Below are 15,787 nucleotides of genomic sequence, written 5' to 3' on the forward strand. Positions count from 1 at the left end.
GTAATGACATTCTTAGAATCATGGAGGATTTTAGAAAACAAGAGAGATTTGTGAAAGAAATTAATCGTACCAACATTGCTCTGATCCCTAAGAAGTAGGATTGTTCATCTATTGTGGATTTTAGGCCCATTTCTTTATGTAACTCTATTTACAAAATTCTATCCAAGGCTATGGTGAATAGGTTAAAACCTATTCTGATGAAGATCATTTCGCCTGAATAGCATGGATTCACCCTGGGCCGTGAAATAATGGATAGCATAATCATGGCAACAGAAACTATTCCTTCTATGCATACTTCCAAATTCCAAGGTATGATTATTAAATTAGATGTTTCCAAGGCTTATGATCGGTTTACGTGGAGCTTCCTTATTTAGGTACTTAGGAAATTTGGTTTTGATAAAAGATGGTTGAAATGTATTGAACATTGTATTTCATCTGTAAATTTTTCCGTTATTGTTAATGGTTCTATGAGTGGTTTCTTTCAAGATACTAACGGGCTTCGGCAAGGAGACCCTCTATTGCCCTTTTTGTTTGTACTTATGACATAAGTGCTCGGTAGGCACATAAAAAGCAAGTTTGGGTGAGGCCATTGGAAAGGTTTTTCAATTCATGAAAGTTTGGATCCGATTTCTCATTCGCAATTTACGGACGATACTGTTCTGTTTGGCGAAGCTACGGAGAGAGAAGCTCACATTATTAAGAATGTGCTAGAAGATTACAAAAAGGATTCTGGCCAGTGCATGAACAAGCAAAAATTGAGGATATACTTCCTCAACACAAATAAGAGGTTGCAGTCGAAGATAGTGGGATTACTGCAATTTGGTCAAAGTAGTTTTCCTATTAAATATCTTGGGGTTCCTTTGTTCGTAGGAAAATTGGACAACAGAATTTGGGAAGAGGTTGTCAATAAGTGCTAAGCCAAATCTGCATCATGGGAAAATAAATGGCTTTCGCAGGCAAGGTGGATACAAATGATAAAATATGTTTTGTCTGCAGTTCCTGTCTATTACATGTCTTGCTATAGATTGTCTTGCAAGGCTTCATCGACATTATATGGAATTCTCAAAAAGTTTATTTGGGAAGATTCGAAAGAGGAAGAAAAGATCCCTTTAATCAATTGGGAAATTCCCTGCATGCTTAAGGAGGAAGGTGGGGCAGGTCTTAGGAAAATGAATTTCCGGAACCTGGCACTTGGAGCCAAACTTGCTTGGCAAATGTATAATTTACCCTAGAAAGGCTGGTGCAAGTTGATGGCTACCAAATATCTGGACTTGAATGAGCCAGAGAGACTATTTATAGTGGCCAACTCGGTTGGAGGGTCACCGATATAAAAATTCATTTGGGAAAGCAGGAAGATCTTAACAGATCATCTCACATGGAGGATTGGTGATGGGCACAAAGAAAAGTTTTGGAGGGATTTTTGGAATGGAGAGGAAGCGTTGGCAGATGTGTTTGAGGATCAAGATTGGATCAATCAAATTGAGGCAGTTATGGGAGTTTATGTGGTAGATAATGTTGATGTGAATTGATCTCCAAATTTTCCTATCTCGTGGAATCAAGTTGGAGGTTGGCAGAGCGATAATAGCCTGAAGTTGGTTGATATACTTAAAAACAGGAAGACTTTCATTTTGAATGAAAATGATTCTCTTGTTTGGAATGTTGCCAAATCAGGAAAATATAAGGTGAGTTTGGGATATGAACTGCAAGGAAAGAGGAAGAAGGATTGCAAATGGTCTGCCATTCTGTGTTGGGACAAAAGGGTGTTGCCTAAAGCTGGTGCCTTCCTATGGATTGCATTGCATGGAAGGATTCTTACGTGTGATAGACTTAAAACAATAGGTATAGCGGGGCCTAGTAGATGTTTCCTCTGTAAACAAGAGAAATAATCTGCAAAAAATTTATTGTACAGTTGTTTTTATACAAAGCATTGTTGGGATTGGCTATTGTTGAAGGTTCAGAACCAGATGGTGCGCAATAGTACTTTCAAAGACTTTATTTTTGCTTGGTCGATGGGGGGCAAGACCTCAAAATGGGGGAGTCTGTGGATTGTTGGCCCATCTTTGGTCGTTTAGCATGTGTGGAAAGAGAGAAACAAAAGGATTTTTAGGGAGGAAGAGTTGGAGGTTCCTCTTCTTATTAACAAAATCCAAGCGGCAATAGAAGAAACTATTAATGGAAAGATCCACGGGAGAAGATATAAATATTATACTAAATGGGATATGGAGATGGAGCAAGTATGGAATTTGAAACAGAGCAGTAGTCACTATCAAGGCACTAAATCAGTTGAACGGAAGAAAGTCAAGTGGACACCTCCCCCACCCGGATGGAAAAAACTGAATTTCAATGGATCTAGTCGAGATAATCCTGGATTATCTGGGTTTGGTGCGGTAGTTAGAGACGAAAAGGGTAGCCTAGTAGAGGCAATATGTGGACCTATGGGAATTGCTACTAATAATGTAGCAGAAATCACTACTTTAGAGGAAGGTTTGAAATGGGTCTCATCTAATGAAGTTTCGAAGGTGATGATAGAGGGTGATTCTCAAGTCATCCTAAGCGGGATTATAAATAAAGGATTTGTGAATTGGCGGTTAAATGCATGGATCCCGAGGATAAATTGTCTTCTTCAAAAGTTGACGGATTACCATTTTCACCATATTTTTTGCGAGGGCAATGAAGTGGTAGATTTTCTTGCCAACCAAGGCATTGCTGAGACTCTGCCAATAGTCATGTCGACGACAGATGTAGGGAACAAATATTTTTTAGAAAATCCTGAACAATGACAGAGATCATATATCAAGGATGGGTATAGGGTGAAGCATTTCCATAAAATTTATTTTTCGGGATAAGAGAGGTACTCTCTTATCAGTTTTCATTCATGCGGGCTGAACAACTGTTTCTACGACTTCTTTAGATTGGATTGCACCTGGTGTTAAAGGACTCAGTGGGAAGTAGAGAAGGTGGGATTGAAACACTAGAAGGATGACTCTAGATGTTTTTTGTCTATTTAAGCAAGGTTCAGACTAGTCTGAGCAAGCTTTTCTCAAAAGATAAAATGGTGTATCAGTTTGGCCTTAGTTGTCTTTTCCGCGAGGAGAGTTTTGAAAATCAGTGTGAACGACTCTTTGATATTGATACAGAAGGCCGAATTTCCATCCAAGGTTTGCTAGAGGTTGCGTTCAGTGAGGATAAGCACTGGTGTAATGGGTACATTTATGAAATCATTCTGTGCTTAATGGTTGATGTTCTACCACTGAAGGAGGCATGTGTTCAGAAATTGGTAGGATTTGTGAGGGAAGGAGTTGTGGAGGCCGTGGGTGGTGCAGTTTTGGAGGTGGAAGAGGAGTGGGCCAGTATATTGGGTCCCTATTTCAACCCCATTGTTTCCCTGTCATATGTGGAGTACTCGGATGTAGAGGAGGAAGCCCAGTTAGCCGATATTTCTCTTAGGAACAGGAAGGAGGAATTTATGGTAGACATGAGGTCGTTTAGGAGGATGATGCAGAACGATGACGGTTGGCTTTTAGAAGCCTGTATTGATAAGGTGGCGACTATTGGAGTGCAGGTGGCCACCATTTTGAGGCTTTTGTAATTTGGTAGTGCCTTGTTTTGTTTGGTATCGCCTAGTTGGTAGTCAGGTTGAGTGAGTCGAATATATTTTGTAATCCTTTTTTTTTTATTAATATAGGGCGCTATCCCCACCTTGATAGCACTTGATTAAAGAAAACAAAAAAACAAGATAATATTAGTAAAAACACAAATAAGCAATTAATTAATCATACCCAATAACAATTAAATAAATGAGTTAAATGGGTATTTGCCATATAAATAGAAATTCATAATAAAATAAAAGATCAAATCAATAATAAAATATAAACAATAAATAAATAATAAATAATCAAATTATATGATAAATCAATATATAAATATCAAATAATCAATTAATCACTAAATAAACCAAACAAATAAATAGCCAATAAACAATAAGTCAGTTAATTAAATAAATCAAACTAAATTAATCATTAACCAAGCCAATAGAAATAAATATTAAATAAATATTAATAACCAACCAAATAATAATCAAATAATCAAACCATCAAATAAATCAACTTTAGTATTAATACTATACTAAGCAAATATTAATTACATATAAATCACATACTCTCAACACCTCAAGCAACCCAACATGGAGTCGAACATCGACACACGACTCTAACCACCAACTTACGCCACAACACAACTGACAAGGTGAACAACTAAGCCTAGAGTGTAAGAGGGAAACTCATGCCATCTCCAACAACTTGCATTGGGATAGGACATGCTCATACCTATGAGACCAGGTGGAGTTGATGTCTAGTACCTGCAAACTTGCAACCATCACTAAACATGATACAACATATCTACAACACATATACATCATAAATGATCAGGCAAGTGATAGAGAATCGCAACATCATATCATGCTCGCAATGAGTGGTATGCCATTGTCTCTAATCACGAAGACACTAGAAGACAATCATACACATCATAGCATCAATTCAATCATCATAATCATAGAGTAGGGTTAGCGTAATCATAATGTCTTCAAAATATCATAAGCAATATGATCCATCATGAATAATGAACACATATAAATCATCAAATATAGATCCATCTTCATATCCAATTCAATCATGTAATAGGGTTAGTATATAACATGGTACCAACAAATCATCATAAGGTAGACTAAGCTAGATCAATATAATCCTCTGATGTATAGAAATACAAGATGAATCAGGGAGGGGCACTACATATAGAGTACCACATCTCTAAATTTGAAAGGATATGTAAAAGAAATAATTAGGGTTTGGGGATTGAGGATAGCGAGCAATCCATCCCAAATGACATGTAAATAAGGATGTGTTTGAAATTACAATACCAAAATATAATATAATGAAAAGTGTTATGGATCAGAGTTTGGGGTTTCTAGGAAAATGGTACTCTTGTAATGGGAGAGTTGAAAATTTGGCACTTGAAGGAACTAAATACAAAAGATTAAGGGTTTGGGTTTGGATGAAAGGAATCGTAGTGTAAATAGAGTCATTGTCAAACTAGCTATCTAATCACCTTTTTAAGTTAGTGGCCTATTTACACTTAGGCTATTTTAAAATTTGGTCTCACCTCATGTGGTTGAGACATTTGTTCTCACTTTATGAGACACCTAGTGCATTCATACTTATCATGTGGTTACATACTTATTAAGTGAGCTCATGAGTGTTGCATCTTTGAAGGGGTAATTGAAGTTTCATTCATACTTTCTCACCTCGTCATCCTTGCCTATATATGCAAGGTTGATCATTATATTAGACACTCTTCATTGTATGATAGACATACTATTATGCTCATCTTCATCTTTGTTTACTTGTGGAAGGCTACCAAACACATTTTCTATTCTTGGATAATTATAACATGGTACTAGAGCAATGAAAACACATTGCTTCTTGTATTGTGATTTTTTGCACATGGGCTTTGCCTCTCTACCCATTTTGTTATTTGGGTCGATAATTGTTTTGTGCTCGGAGTTTATTGGCCATTTTGGCCTATTTGCAAGTCACATTTGTTGCCATTTGTAATAATATGTAAGTTTATTCTTGGTGTTTCCCTTGAAAATCCTAAGAATTGATTTTTTTTTGTGTTTAGTTGAAAAAAGATCATTTCAAAACTTATTAGTTCATGCCATGCTGACAGGATACTAATGCATCGGTTAGATGTGATGATTATTTTGAGTTGTCCGATGAGAATCATTTATTTTTCAGCTTTTCATTTTTTGCTAAATTTTTTCATTTTAAAGAAATTTAATAATTCATATAAAACTATTTATTCCAATTTTCATTGGAACATGTCGTTAATTACACTGAAAAGTGTATTAATACTCATATAAAGGATTGATAGATATGCGAGATTAAAAACCCCCTATGATTAAAATTGACACCCGTCATATTGTATGACACCCGTCATAATTACGATTACTTAAATAAAAATAATTTAAATAACTTTAAATAACCTAAAATAAAATAAATCCACGAAAAACCAAAAAAAATACTTTATTTATTTTCTCCTCTCAATTACCACTCACTCTGAGTTTAACTATTAATCAATTCTATTTATCTCCATCATACTAATAGTTAATTTCGTCAAAATAATATTATAATAATAATATAAAGATATGATAATACAATAATAATAATAATAATTAGTCTTAATAGATTTTTTTTGCTTTGGTGAAGAGTTTAATAGAAATATTTAAATATTAAAATATAGTAATATCTTAATAATAATATAATATTGATTACAATATCATAATATAATAATAAATTAATATTAATTATAATATAATAATATATTTATTTTTAAGTGGAATAATAAACAAATATGATATTTTTTCGATGTACTTTACCTATATTTCTCTAAAGATAGGTATATTAGTTTTATTTACAAAAAAATTAAATTAAATTGCAACCAGATCTCGAAACTATGAAATATCTTGGATACCATGAAATTATTTTCTTTTTCATCTGCAAACAAAACTCTCCTCCATATGCAACCACAACAACTACCCTCCCTAGTGGCAACTCTGCTCAACGAGCAATAATGTCAGCTACTTCTGAAGCTCATCCTAGTACTTCTTGATGTCTCTGCTTTAGTCGCACAGAGTGTTGCAAACGTCGAGGAGCTTCATGGTATCATCGCGGGGATGAGTCCTTAGGCTAAAAATGTGACCAGAGTTATTATTGTTTTGAATGATCTCATTTCTATATAATCACTAGCAAAAGACTTGTTCCTTTCTGACTATGGCTAAGTTTAGGATTTGTTGTCAATTTTGATTCACCATTGGACATGTTTCTCTAGCTGTGTGCTTCTCAAGAAATAGTGTTCCACTTGGTACCCTGCATGTATTTGCTTCTGCACAAGTTAAACCTTTCTCTTCTCTTGTCCATGTGTTAATTTGACTGACACATTTTATTTTCCAGATGTATTTTTCTTATTTGCCTCAATAGTTTAACCGCAAATTTCCTTTTAATCCTAGGTTTTTAGAAATTATGTTTAAACCATATACGATTGATGAGATTATTTTTAATTACTTCATTTATGCTTCTCATTTACTATTCACTAGGGGAGAGGTGCCAGTACGTGTGCACCCTAACTTCGAGGGTCCCACGAGACCAACTTTGGCCCTCACCCAGCTCAACCGATGAATTGGCAACCTATGAGGTGGAAGGCTAGTCATTTGTTTTTCCATGTGTCCAGTGCGCATTGGTTTGAGATGGCGAAATAGTGTCATTTTGTACCCCCGACCAAAACGTTGGTAGGCCCACCCCATTAGTTGTCCACATCTTCCGCTAGTCTCGAACGTGGTTTACACATGGCAAATTTGTAGACAAAAACCCATTTCACTGATCTTTACCTCCAAAAACATCACCGCCACTTTCAAACTTTCCAACCTGTCGCATTAACTCTGCGTCCACTCACCCTACGTCCAGCTGCGCCATCACGTTTTTCAAGTAGAGAGGCATTCATGGCGTTCGTCTCCTTGCATTTCGCTGTTGCGAAAGGTCATCCATTTTGCGTGCTTTCTCTATTGAATGGTTTCCATCACCTCACCTCATGTTCGTCATGGCATGCAACCAAATCAGCAAGGACCCAAAACGTGCACACTTTCGGCTGGGTAAACGATTTGTTTTTCTCCTTCGAATTCTAGACTTTGCTCGATTTTTTTTCCCTCCTTCGACTGTTTGGCGTTTCCTTTTGTTTTTGCAAGGTTTGGTTGTGATGAGGACACGTTGCGGTGGCTGCGGCAGACCAACGATGGCTCCCCCTTTGACCCAAGTGAGAAAATATCCTCACTAAGGCATGTCGATTCCAGTTTTTTGTTTGAAGGCTACTTCCCTTTTCTATTTCAGTATTTGTTATCTCATTCTCTGTCTTTCCACAAGTCTTTGTGTTTCTGAGCACAACACGATGTGTTCTTGAACACAATTGCATGCCAAAAGGGAATCATAATCCTCTGTTCAAGCTCCGTTGTTCTTTCTATTGCTCACTATTGCAACAAGATGAATTTACATTTCTTGCATCGGTGTTTGTATTGATGGCTTCTAATTGATGTCGAATTGGATTTTATTTGAGGGTTCGAGGGTTTGCATTATTACAATGCTTTGCAGAGTTCAATGGTTTTTTGGTTGGAAGGGTTTCATTGATTGAATGTTCAAGGGTTTCAATTTACTTTTATTGTTCTTCTTTCAATGAACTCATTAATGGTTGTCATGTTTCAATAGTTTCAATGTTGTCAAGTTTCAATAGTTTCAATACTTGTCATGTTTCAATAGTTTCAATAGTTGTTATGTTTGAATAGTTTCAATGTTTTGATGTCCCCAATGCTTTAAATTATTCAATGGTGCAAATAATTGAATTTTTTGAATGTTTCAATGGTGCAAATGTTTGAATTTCTTGAATGTTGGAATTTTTTAGGGTTTCTCGGTTTCTCAATTTCAATGGTTCATGTGAATATTTGAATATTCGAATGTTTGAGTCTTTGTGAGTTTCAGGGTTTGTGGGTTTGAGGGTTTGAATGCTTTCAATGGTTCGAAGGGTTTCACTGTTTCAATGGTTTCATTGTCTCAATTTTTAACAAATTCCAATTCATTGCTTCAATGCTTAAATGTATATTCAATGCTTGAATGGTAACATGTTTGAGGGTTTACACTCAATTAAATAAAGTTTATTTGGTTGATTGCGAGTTAGTTTTGAAGATACTTTTACTGTTTTTCTTTCAATGAACTCATTAATGGTTGTCATGTTTCAATACTTTCAATGTTGTCATGTTTCAATAGTTTCAATAGTTTTAATGTTTTGATGTCCCCAATGCTTTAAATTAAATTTTGAATGTTCACAAATGAAATATTTAATACTTGTCATGCTTCATTTGTAACTAGTATTGTTTCTTTCAAATAATGCATAAACAATAAATTAGAAACCCTCAAACCCTTAGACATGAACAATGGCATGTATGTGAAAATGTGTATGCACATGTGTATGTATTTACACATGTCTATGCACATGTCTATGTATTTACACATGTGTATACACATGTCTATGTACATGTATGAATCTACATGACTTACAACTCAAATTTAAAGACATTCACTATATGGACATGTACATTTATGTATGTATGTACATGTATATGCATATGTGCATGTACATGTATATACGAATGTGCATATACATGTATATACAAATATGCATATACATGTATATACATATGTGCATGAACATGTATATACATTGGTGTGAGGATCTAGTACATGCGCACCCTAACTTTGGGGACAACGTGCCATGCCACGTGGACTAAGAGACCAACTTTGACCTTTGCCCAAGTACTTCGTTGACCTGGCTACAACAAGGTCATTGTGTGCTTTGATCTCCATTCACATGTAATGTGATGATTGGGCCAATATGTCAACAATTACATATCAAACTTCCCTTTCCAACCCGAAACCATTGGACTCTGCAAACCATTCAAGCATTGAATATAAATGTAACATATGAAATCATTTGAGACATTCAAACATTGGAGTGCTTGATGTATGCAAACCAATTAAGCATTGAATGTACATGTAACCATTAAAAGCATTTTAATCATTCATTGAAACCACTAAAACTTTGAAACCCTCAAACAATTGAAACCATTGACACATAATAAAGTATTCAAATTGGCAAAAAAAGTCAATCATCCCATTACTTGTATGTCACCAATCAATATGCCTACCAATGTCTCTATTACATCAATTTCCACATATTGTGTGTAAGTATCAATCAAAATTGAAAATTAACTATTATCCAAATTTTTTTCTTAAACTTCAATTGATAAAACGAGGCAAAAAAATTCTTGGCCCTGAGCCTGATGGCCTTGGTGCTGCAACGAGTGTCATGTTCTCGACAATATCAATTGACTCACTGGTACTCAATTCAAGTGGCATTGGGCTGCAATATTTAGGGCTGACACCATATGGTGGCACCCCTACAATATATTTCAAAGCACCAGGAAAAGTAGACGATGGGGAAGTAGGTGAATAATTCATGCCTGTTTGAAAGTTGGGCAACATTGTGTTAATTAGATCCTGCATAACAGGGTGTCGGTCAGGCAAAAGCATGGATGGACTGGACTCACTATTCAACAACTTCTTTCTTGCCAACTCATGGACCTTCTCTGAGATTGCCCTTTCCTTAGCCTCGTGTTCCTTCCTTGCATTATCTCGCTGCATTTTTTCAACCTTTTCCTTCTTCTCTAATTCCTTCAACCTTTCCTTTTCCTACTGCAAGATCGCTTTCTCCTTTCTCAACCGTGCATTAGTTTCTTTGGCCAACAAACTTGTTTCCTTGTTTTCTTTTATCTGTTCTCTCTTTCTTTGTTTCCCTTCCTCTATTTCTCTACTCCTCGTCTCTACAAACTCGACACCCTCGATGAACCCATCAGAAGTTATCAACTACCCTTCACGCGCCAAACGGATGCCAGTTGAAGCCCCCCTGCAAATTCTCTGGTTCACAATGTGAACGGGCAGCTTTAAGAATCCTGGAAGTGTATTCTTTTGTTGTGATTGAGGCGTCTCACTTACTTGTGACATCAGGCTCTCCTCTTCCACATTACAATCTTGTGTTGCTTCTTTCATCAAACCTGCATCGTTTCCGTTGTCAGAGTCACCAAAATATGCATAGTAATGTACCATTTCTGGAATGACACCTTCTGGTGATGAAGGCAAGCTAGATGTCTCCCATTCGTCTTCACCTTCCACCTCAACACCGAGATTTGTCGCCCCTTCCACCACCCAGGATGGTGCAATTCGCTCGTATGGAAGGCCAAGACTCTCTTCCAAAGTGTCAACTGCAGCTTCATCAATGTTGGTGGATGTCTATTCCATTTCAACTTGTGCATTTGAATCCATTTGACAGATGGCTACAATGTTTAGCGCAACCACTTCTGGGGAGACATGGACTCCCGAAAGGCTGAGCATGTTTTTCACTGCAGATGCATCTTCCCCAACATTAATGTGGAATGTGGTTTTGGGGTGCATGTCTTTGGTGAGGGCATCGGGATTGAGGGGCCATATACCCATCCTTTTGAATCCCGCAACAATGTTTGAAATAGTCAATTCCTTGGCCAAAGACTTGTTGTTCAATTGTGCCAGTTCAACCCTCCTTATTTCTAGATTGGGGAACCTTGCTATCCATGCCGCTCTTTCTGATTTGAAGTATGTTTTTAATGGAGAGAATACACTCACATCGAGTGGCTTCAATTTGTGAGATGTGTGAGCTAGCAATGTCAACGTCTATGCCCAACATCCTTGCCTCCTAGATGGTTGGCAATGCAACATAGTTGTTGTGGCCATCAAATATCAACAAGAACATGTTCGTTGGTAACACACCCCCAGGGAATGAGCACTTGAAGTGGTGCAACCAATTTATGAATAGTTCCTTGATCATCCACACATGTTGTTGCGCTGCCATGCAAGCACCAAGTTCATATTTAACTATGTAATTTTGTAACTGCCTCTTTCCTTTGAACAGGTAGAACCCTGGAATGCTTTGTTTGGAAGCATTAACACAATAAAGAATTATGATGCACTCACAACTCTTCATAAGTATATAAGACACATGTCGACTTCCTTTCCCTGCAAGCACCCTCATTGCCCCATTTGTGTCGACCATAACTCTTGTTTCATCACAATTCCAAATGTGCAAAGGACCATATGGATTAGCAACATATGCTTTTAACAATGTCTCATAAAAAGCAAAAACAACTGTTGGTCTAAGACACAATGCCCGATCTTTGTCGACACCTTTGGTTGTCCGCAAGTTGAGTTCACGAATTTTGTCCTTGAATCTAGACCACCATGAGTTGCAAGGCATTTCATCCTTGAAAAGGGTCGGTCTACCCTCACAATTCTATGAGACAACTACCTTCAATTTTATGATTTCAAGGCCATGACCACAACCAAGCATCTCTTGGCACCACTGCACAGTCTCCTCTTCTTCTTGATACGTGAGGATGGTTGGTGGACCTTTCTTGGATGTGGTGGTTAGACCACCCAACCATTTTGACAGTGTTGCAGTTGGGATGCCCCACTTCCTTGATGCACCCCGTATAGACATGTCATTGTCCTCAACATCTTGGAGTGCACCTTCCATGTATATTGCCGACCATAGCTTCTGTTGCATTGTTACTTTTATTGAAGTTTAAGGTGGACTAGGTTTGTCCACCATGGTCGGGATAGGACGATCATTTGGGTCATCTGCTGCTGGAGGTATAGGGTCTGCTTGGGTCTGAACAGGAGAGGGGGATTTTGCTTCAACATTGAAAGTGACACCCCTTTTTTGTTAACGCACCCTTGTGCATGTTGATCTCTTTGAAGCACGAGGAGGCATCTTGTCTGCACATAACAACATGAACATGAATGTTAGCCATGGAAATAACGTTTAATAAATATAGGCCACCATGACTGATATGAATAAGTTTATGTTAGTCATTCAATCTTTTATAAAGATTAATATCATCTATACTCTTTTGAATCTGAATACTCTGAAATCGAACCAACTAACCATGTCATTATGTACATCAATGAGTGTTGATCAGTGCCAACAATGATGCTTGAGATGGAATGAATGTGCAATTACAGATTGAATGACAACAAGGTGCAACAAGTCGACAAAGCTTGAACAGTAGGATTGTGGTTCCCTTTTACGAAACTCAAAATTTCAGCAATTGTTTGATTTTTTTGTGTATTGAACACCTATTCTGGTATGGATTCATGGTTGAAACTTTCTGGGTCTTCTAGATGTAGGGGTGTAGCTAGACCGTGTTATTTCCAAATAATTACTTGACTATATAGATGAGAAGGGGTTCTTGGCTTACAATTAGGTTGGATGTATATTTTGGTAAAAACCCATGATGGGATTTGTTCATCTACTATACAAAGTAGGCATTGCCAGGACATATTTTGAGAGCATTCTCAGACCCGAGAACCATAATTTTATAAGAAAAACCTATTGATATAGTTGGTTTGCCACGATTGGAGGTTGAGTTTGAATAATTTTGAAAAGAAACAAGACCTTGTGGGGAAGACAAGATCATCACATGGGTATGGACAAAGAAAGAATTGGTCAAAATGATGACCATGCCTGGCTAACCACTCTTGTTGTGCTTGGATTCATGGATATGGGATGTTAACATTGTTAGATAGTTCAATTAACTGGAAGAAAACTGAGAGGGGGGGTGAATCAGTTGTCACTATATTACTGGAACCTTAAACAATTAAAACTTCAATACCAGAACCCAAAAGATCAATACCAGAATGCATAAACCAATTACCAAAATAGCAGATAAACCAATTAAGCATAAGCAACAATTAAAGAATAAATACCATCCACATGACACCAAGATTTGTATGTGGAAAACCCAGTAAAGGGAAATACCACGGTGGGAAGCTTACCCATAGTCATGTAATACTTCTATAGTAAGTATGTGATTACAAATGAGGGGCCCACACTTGCAGGAAGGCCAACAGCCTAGAGAAACTACTCATTACAAAAGAAGTCTCACTGACAACATAAAAATCCAGACTACAATTCGGAAGAGTGAATGAACTGCAATGATAGCATCTCCTATGCCTAAATACAGTTCTGGTTAAGCTCAATACCAGAGGACTAAATCCTCTTACATAAACCCAACTCGATCACCAATGGTCGACCAAATCCTCTGCATGAATGATTATTACATTATTTGCTCCTATACATCCTTATCCCTTACATATATATATTCTGAAATGAGATCTTACATCATATATACAAACCCTCGACCACAAACAATAAGGTCGGCCACCAGACAATAAAGCAATTGCATAATTACAAAGGCCTGAGACCAAACAAATAATATCCAACCCATAAGACATCTCAGAAACACATCGAGAAGTCCAATCAACACATTATATTAAGTCGGTCCATAACTTAGATAATACTAAACCCAATTTAGGTCCACACATGCTAAAGCAATGTCCCAATCCACCAAGTCTCGAATATGATCACCATCAGCATCATGAATCTCCACTAGAAGCCGCACCAACACCACTTATGCATAACATCAAAGATCTTCAACAAAGCTCTGTTGGTGAAACCCTCACTGGATCAACAAACCAAGCTTCCCAACATACATGATAGCATCAGATCACCAAATCAAAACCAACTAACTGAACATGAATTTGAGTAGCATGTATAAGCCAATTCCATAATCCAAAACATACCGGAGCATACTGGATCATCATGATCTAATCCAACCAGAAACCAAACATCTTATTGGGACTAGAAGGATACCGATAAAGCAGCCAAAATAGCTAGTGTTGACATCAATGACAAAACATCAATGCAACACATAATCAATTCCTCCAAATGGCCAACAATCTCCCCCTTTGGCATTGATGACATCCAAGTGCCAAGAAATGCCAAACAAATCTCCCACACAAAGATATAGCAATGAAGTTCTGAAACATACTCCCCCTGATGTATATATCCCTTAACTTTTTCACATGAATATCTCTCCCCCTTTGACACCAATGCCAGAAATTTGACATAAATATCAAAGAAAAAATCATAAACCACTGAATCACAAGGTTAACTACTCCCCCTAAGCAGTACCATCTCCACATCAATCTAGAATGAATAATATCTTTGATAATGCATATCGGACTGATGCCAAATAGCATCAATCAATTTTCTGCTAGAGGGGAAGATGTTCAAATGTGGCGACTGATCAGCAAAGTACTATACACTCAGTACGTATCCTCGCCGGGGTCCGGGGTCGGGTTGGGCCCCGGGCAGGGGTTCGGGGGCGGCAGCCGCCGAGAAAATTTTTTTTGCCATTTTTTTTCGTTGATGAAAATTGACATTGTAATAAAACCCTAAAAAGGCCGACTTTGTTTTTGCCCTAAAAATGCATGTTATAAGCGGCTGGGATGCTTAAGGCATTGTAAGGTTGATGTACTATTTTTGCTGGATAATAAGAAAGATTGGACGACTGTGTATGGTGGACGTAACCCTTTTTGGGTGAACCACGTTAAATCTCTGTGTTATCTGTGTCCTGTTTTATTTCTTTATCTTTTGTATTTAAATCTGCATATAATTGTTAGTTCATATTTGCTTCGGATCTACTTGAAACCCTAACAATTCGTATCAGAGCGAGGTTTTTTGTAAATTGGCAAGACTTTCAGATTTGAGTGGAAGCAATGGAGGATTCCATATTCAAGGTCGAAAAGTTTAACGGCCAGAATTATCAGTTATGGAAAATGCAGATGGAGGATTACCTGTATCAAAAGGATTTGTGGCGGCCATTGGAAGGAAAGGAAAAGAAACCAACCACAATATCAGATGAAGAGTGGGACATTTTATATAGAAAGGCACCAGGATCCATTCGAGTGTGCCTTGCGTCGTCTTTAGCATTCAATATAACAGAAACAAAAATGACTGTAGATTTGATGGCAACATTGGCTAAGTTGTATGAGAAACCCTTGGCTTTGAATAAGGTATTTCTTATGAAGCATTTGTTTAATTTGAAAATGAGTGAGGGAGGATCTGTAGCGGAGCACTTAAATGAATTTAATACAATTACCAGTCAATTGTCTTCGGTAAAAATTACCTTTGCAGAAGAGGTTAGGGCTCTCTTGATTTTATGTTCTTTGCCAGAAAGCTGGAATAGCTTGGTTATGGC

General features: G+C 37.2%; 1 protein-coding gene across 1 annotated transcript in view; it reads left to right on the top strand.

The window, feature by feature from the left end:
- The first annotated feature begins 12,292 nt into the window (after nucleotides 1-12,292).
- LOC131857641 (uncharacterized) overlaps nucleotides 12,293-15,787 on the top strand; it is a 37,859-nt gene continuing 34,364 nt past the window's right edge. Inside the window, exon 1 of the mRNA XM_059210336.1 lies at nucleotides 12,293-12,352. Coding sequence (XP_059066319.1) covers nucleotides 12,293-12,352 — 60 coding nt within the window. The remainder of the gene's footprint in view (nucleotides 12,353-15,787) is intronic.

This window comes from Cryptomeria japonica, chromosome 8 (genome assembly GCF_030272615.1).
Source record: "Cryptomeria japonica chromosome 8, Sugi_1.0, whole genome shotgun sequence".
NCBI lineage: Eukaryota > Viridiplantae > Streptophyta > Pinopsida > Cupressales > Cupressaceae > Cryptomeria > Cryptomeria japonica.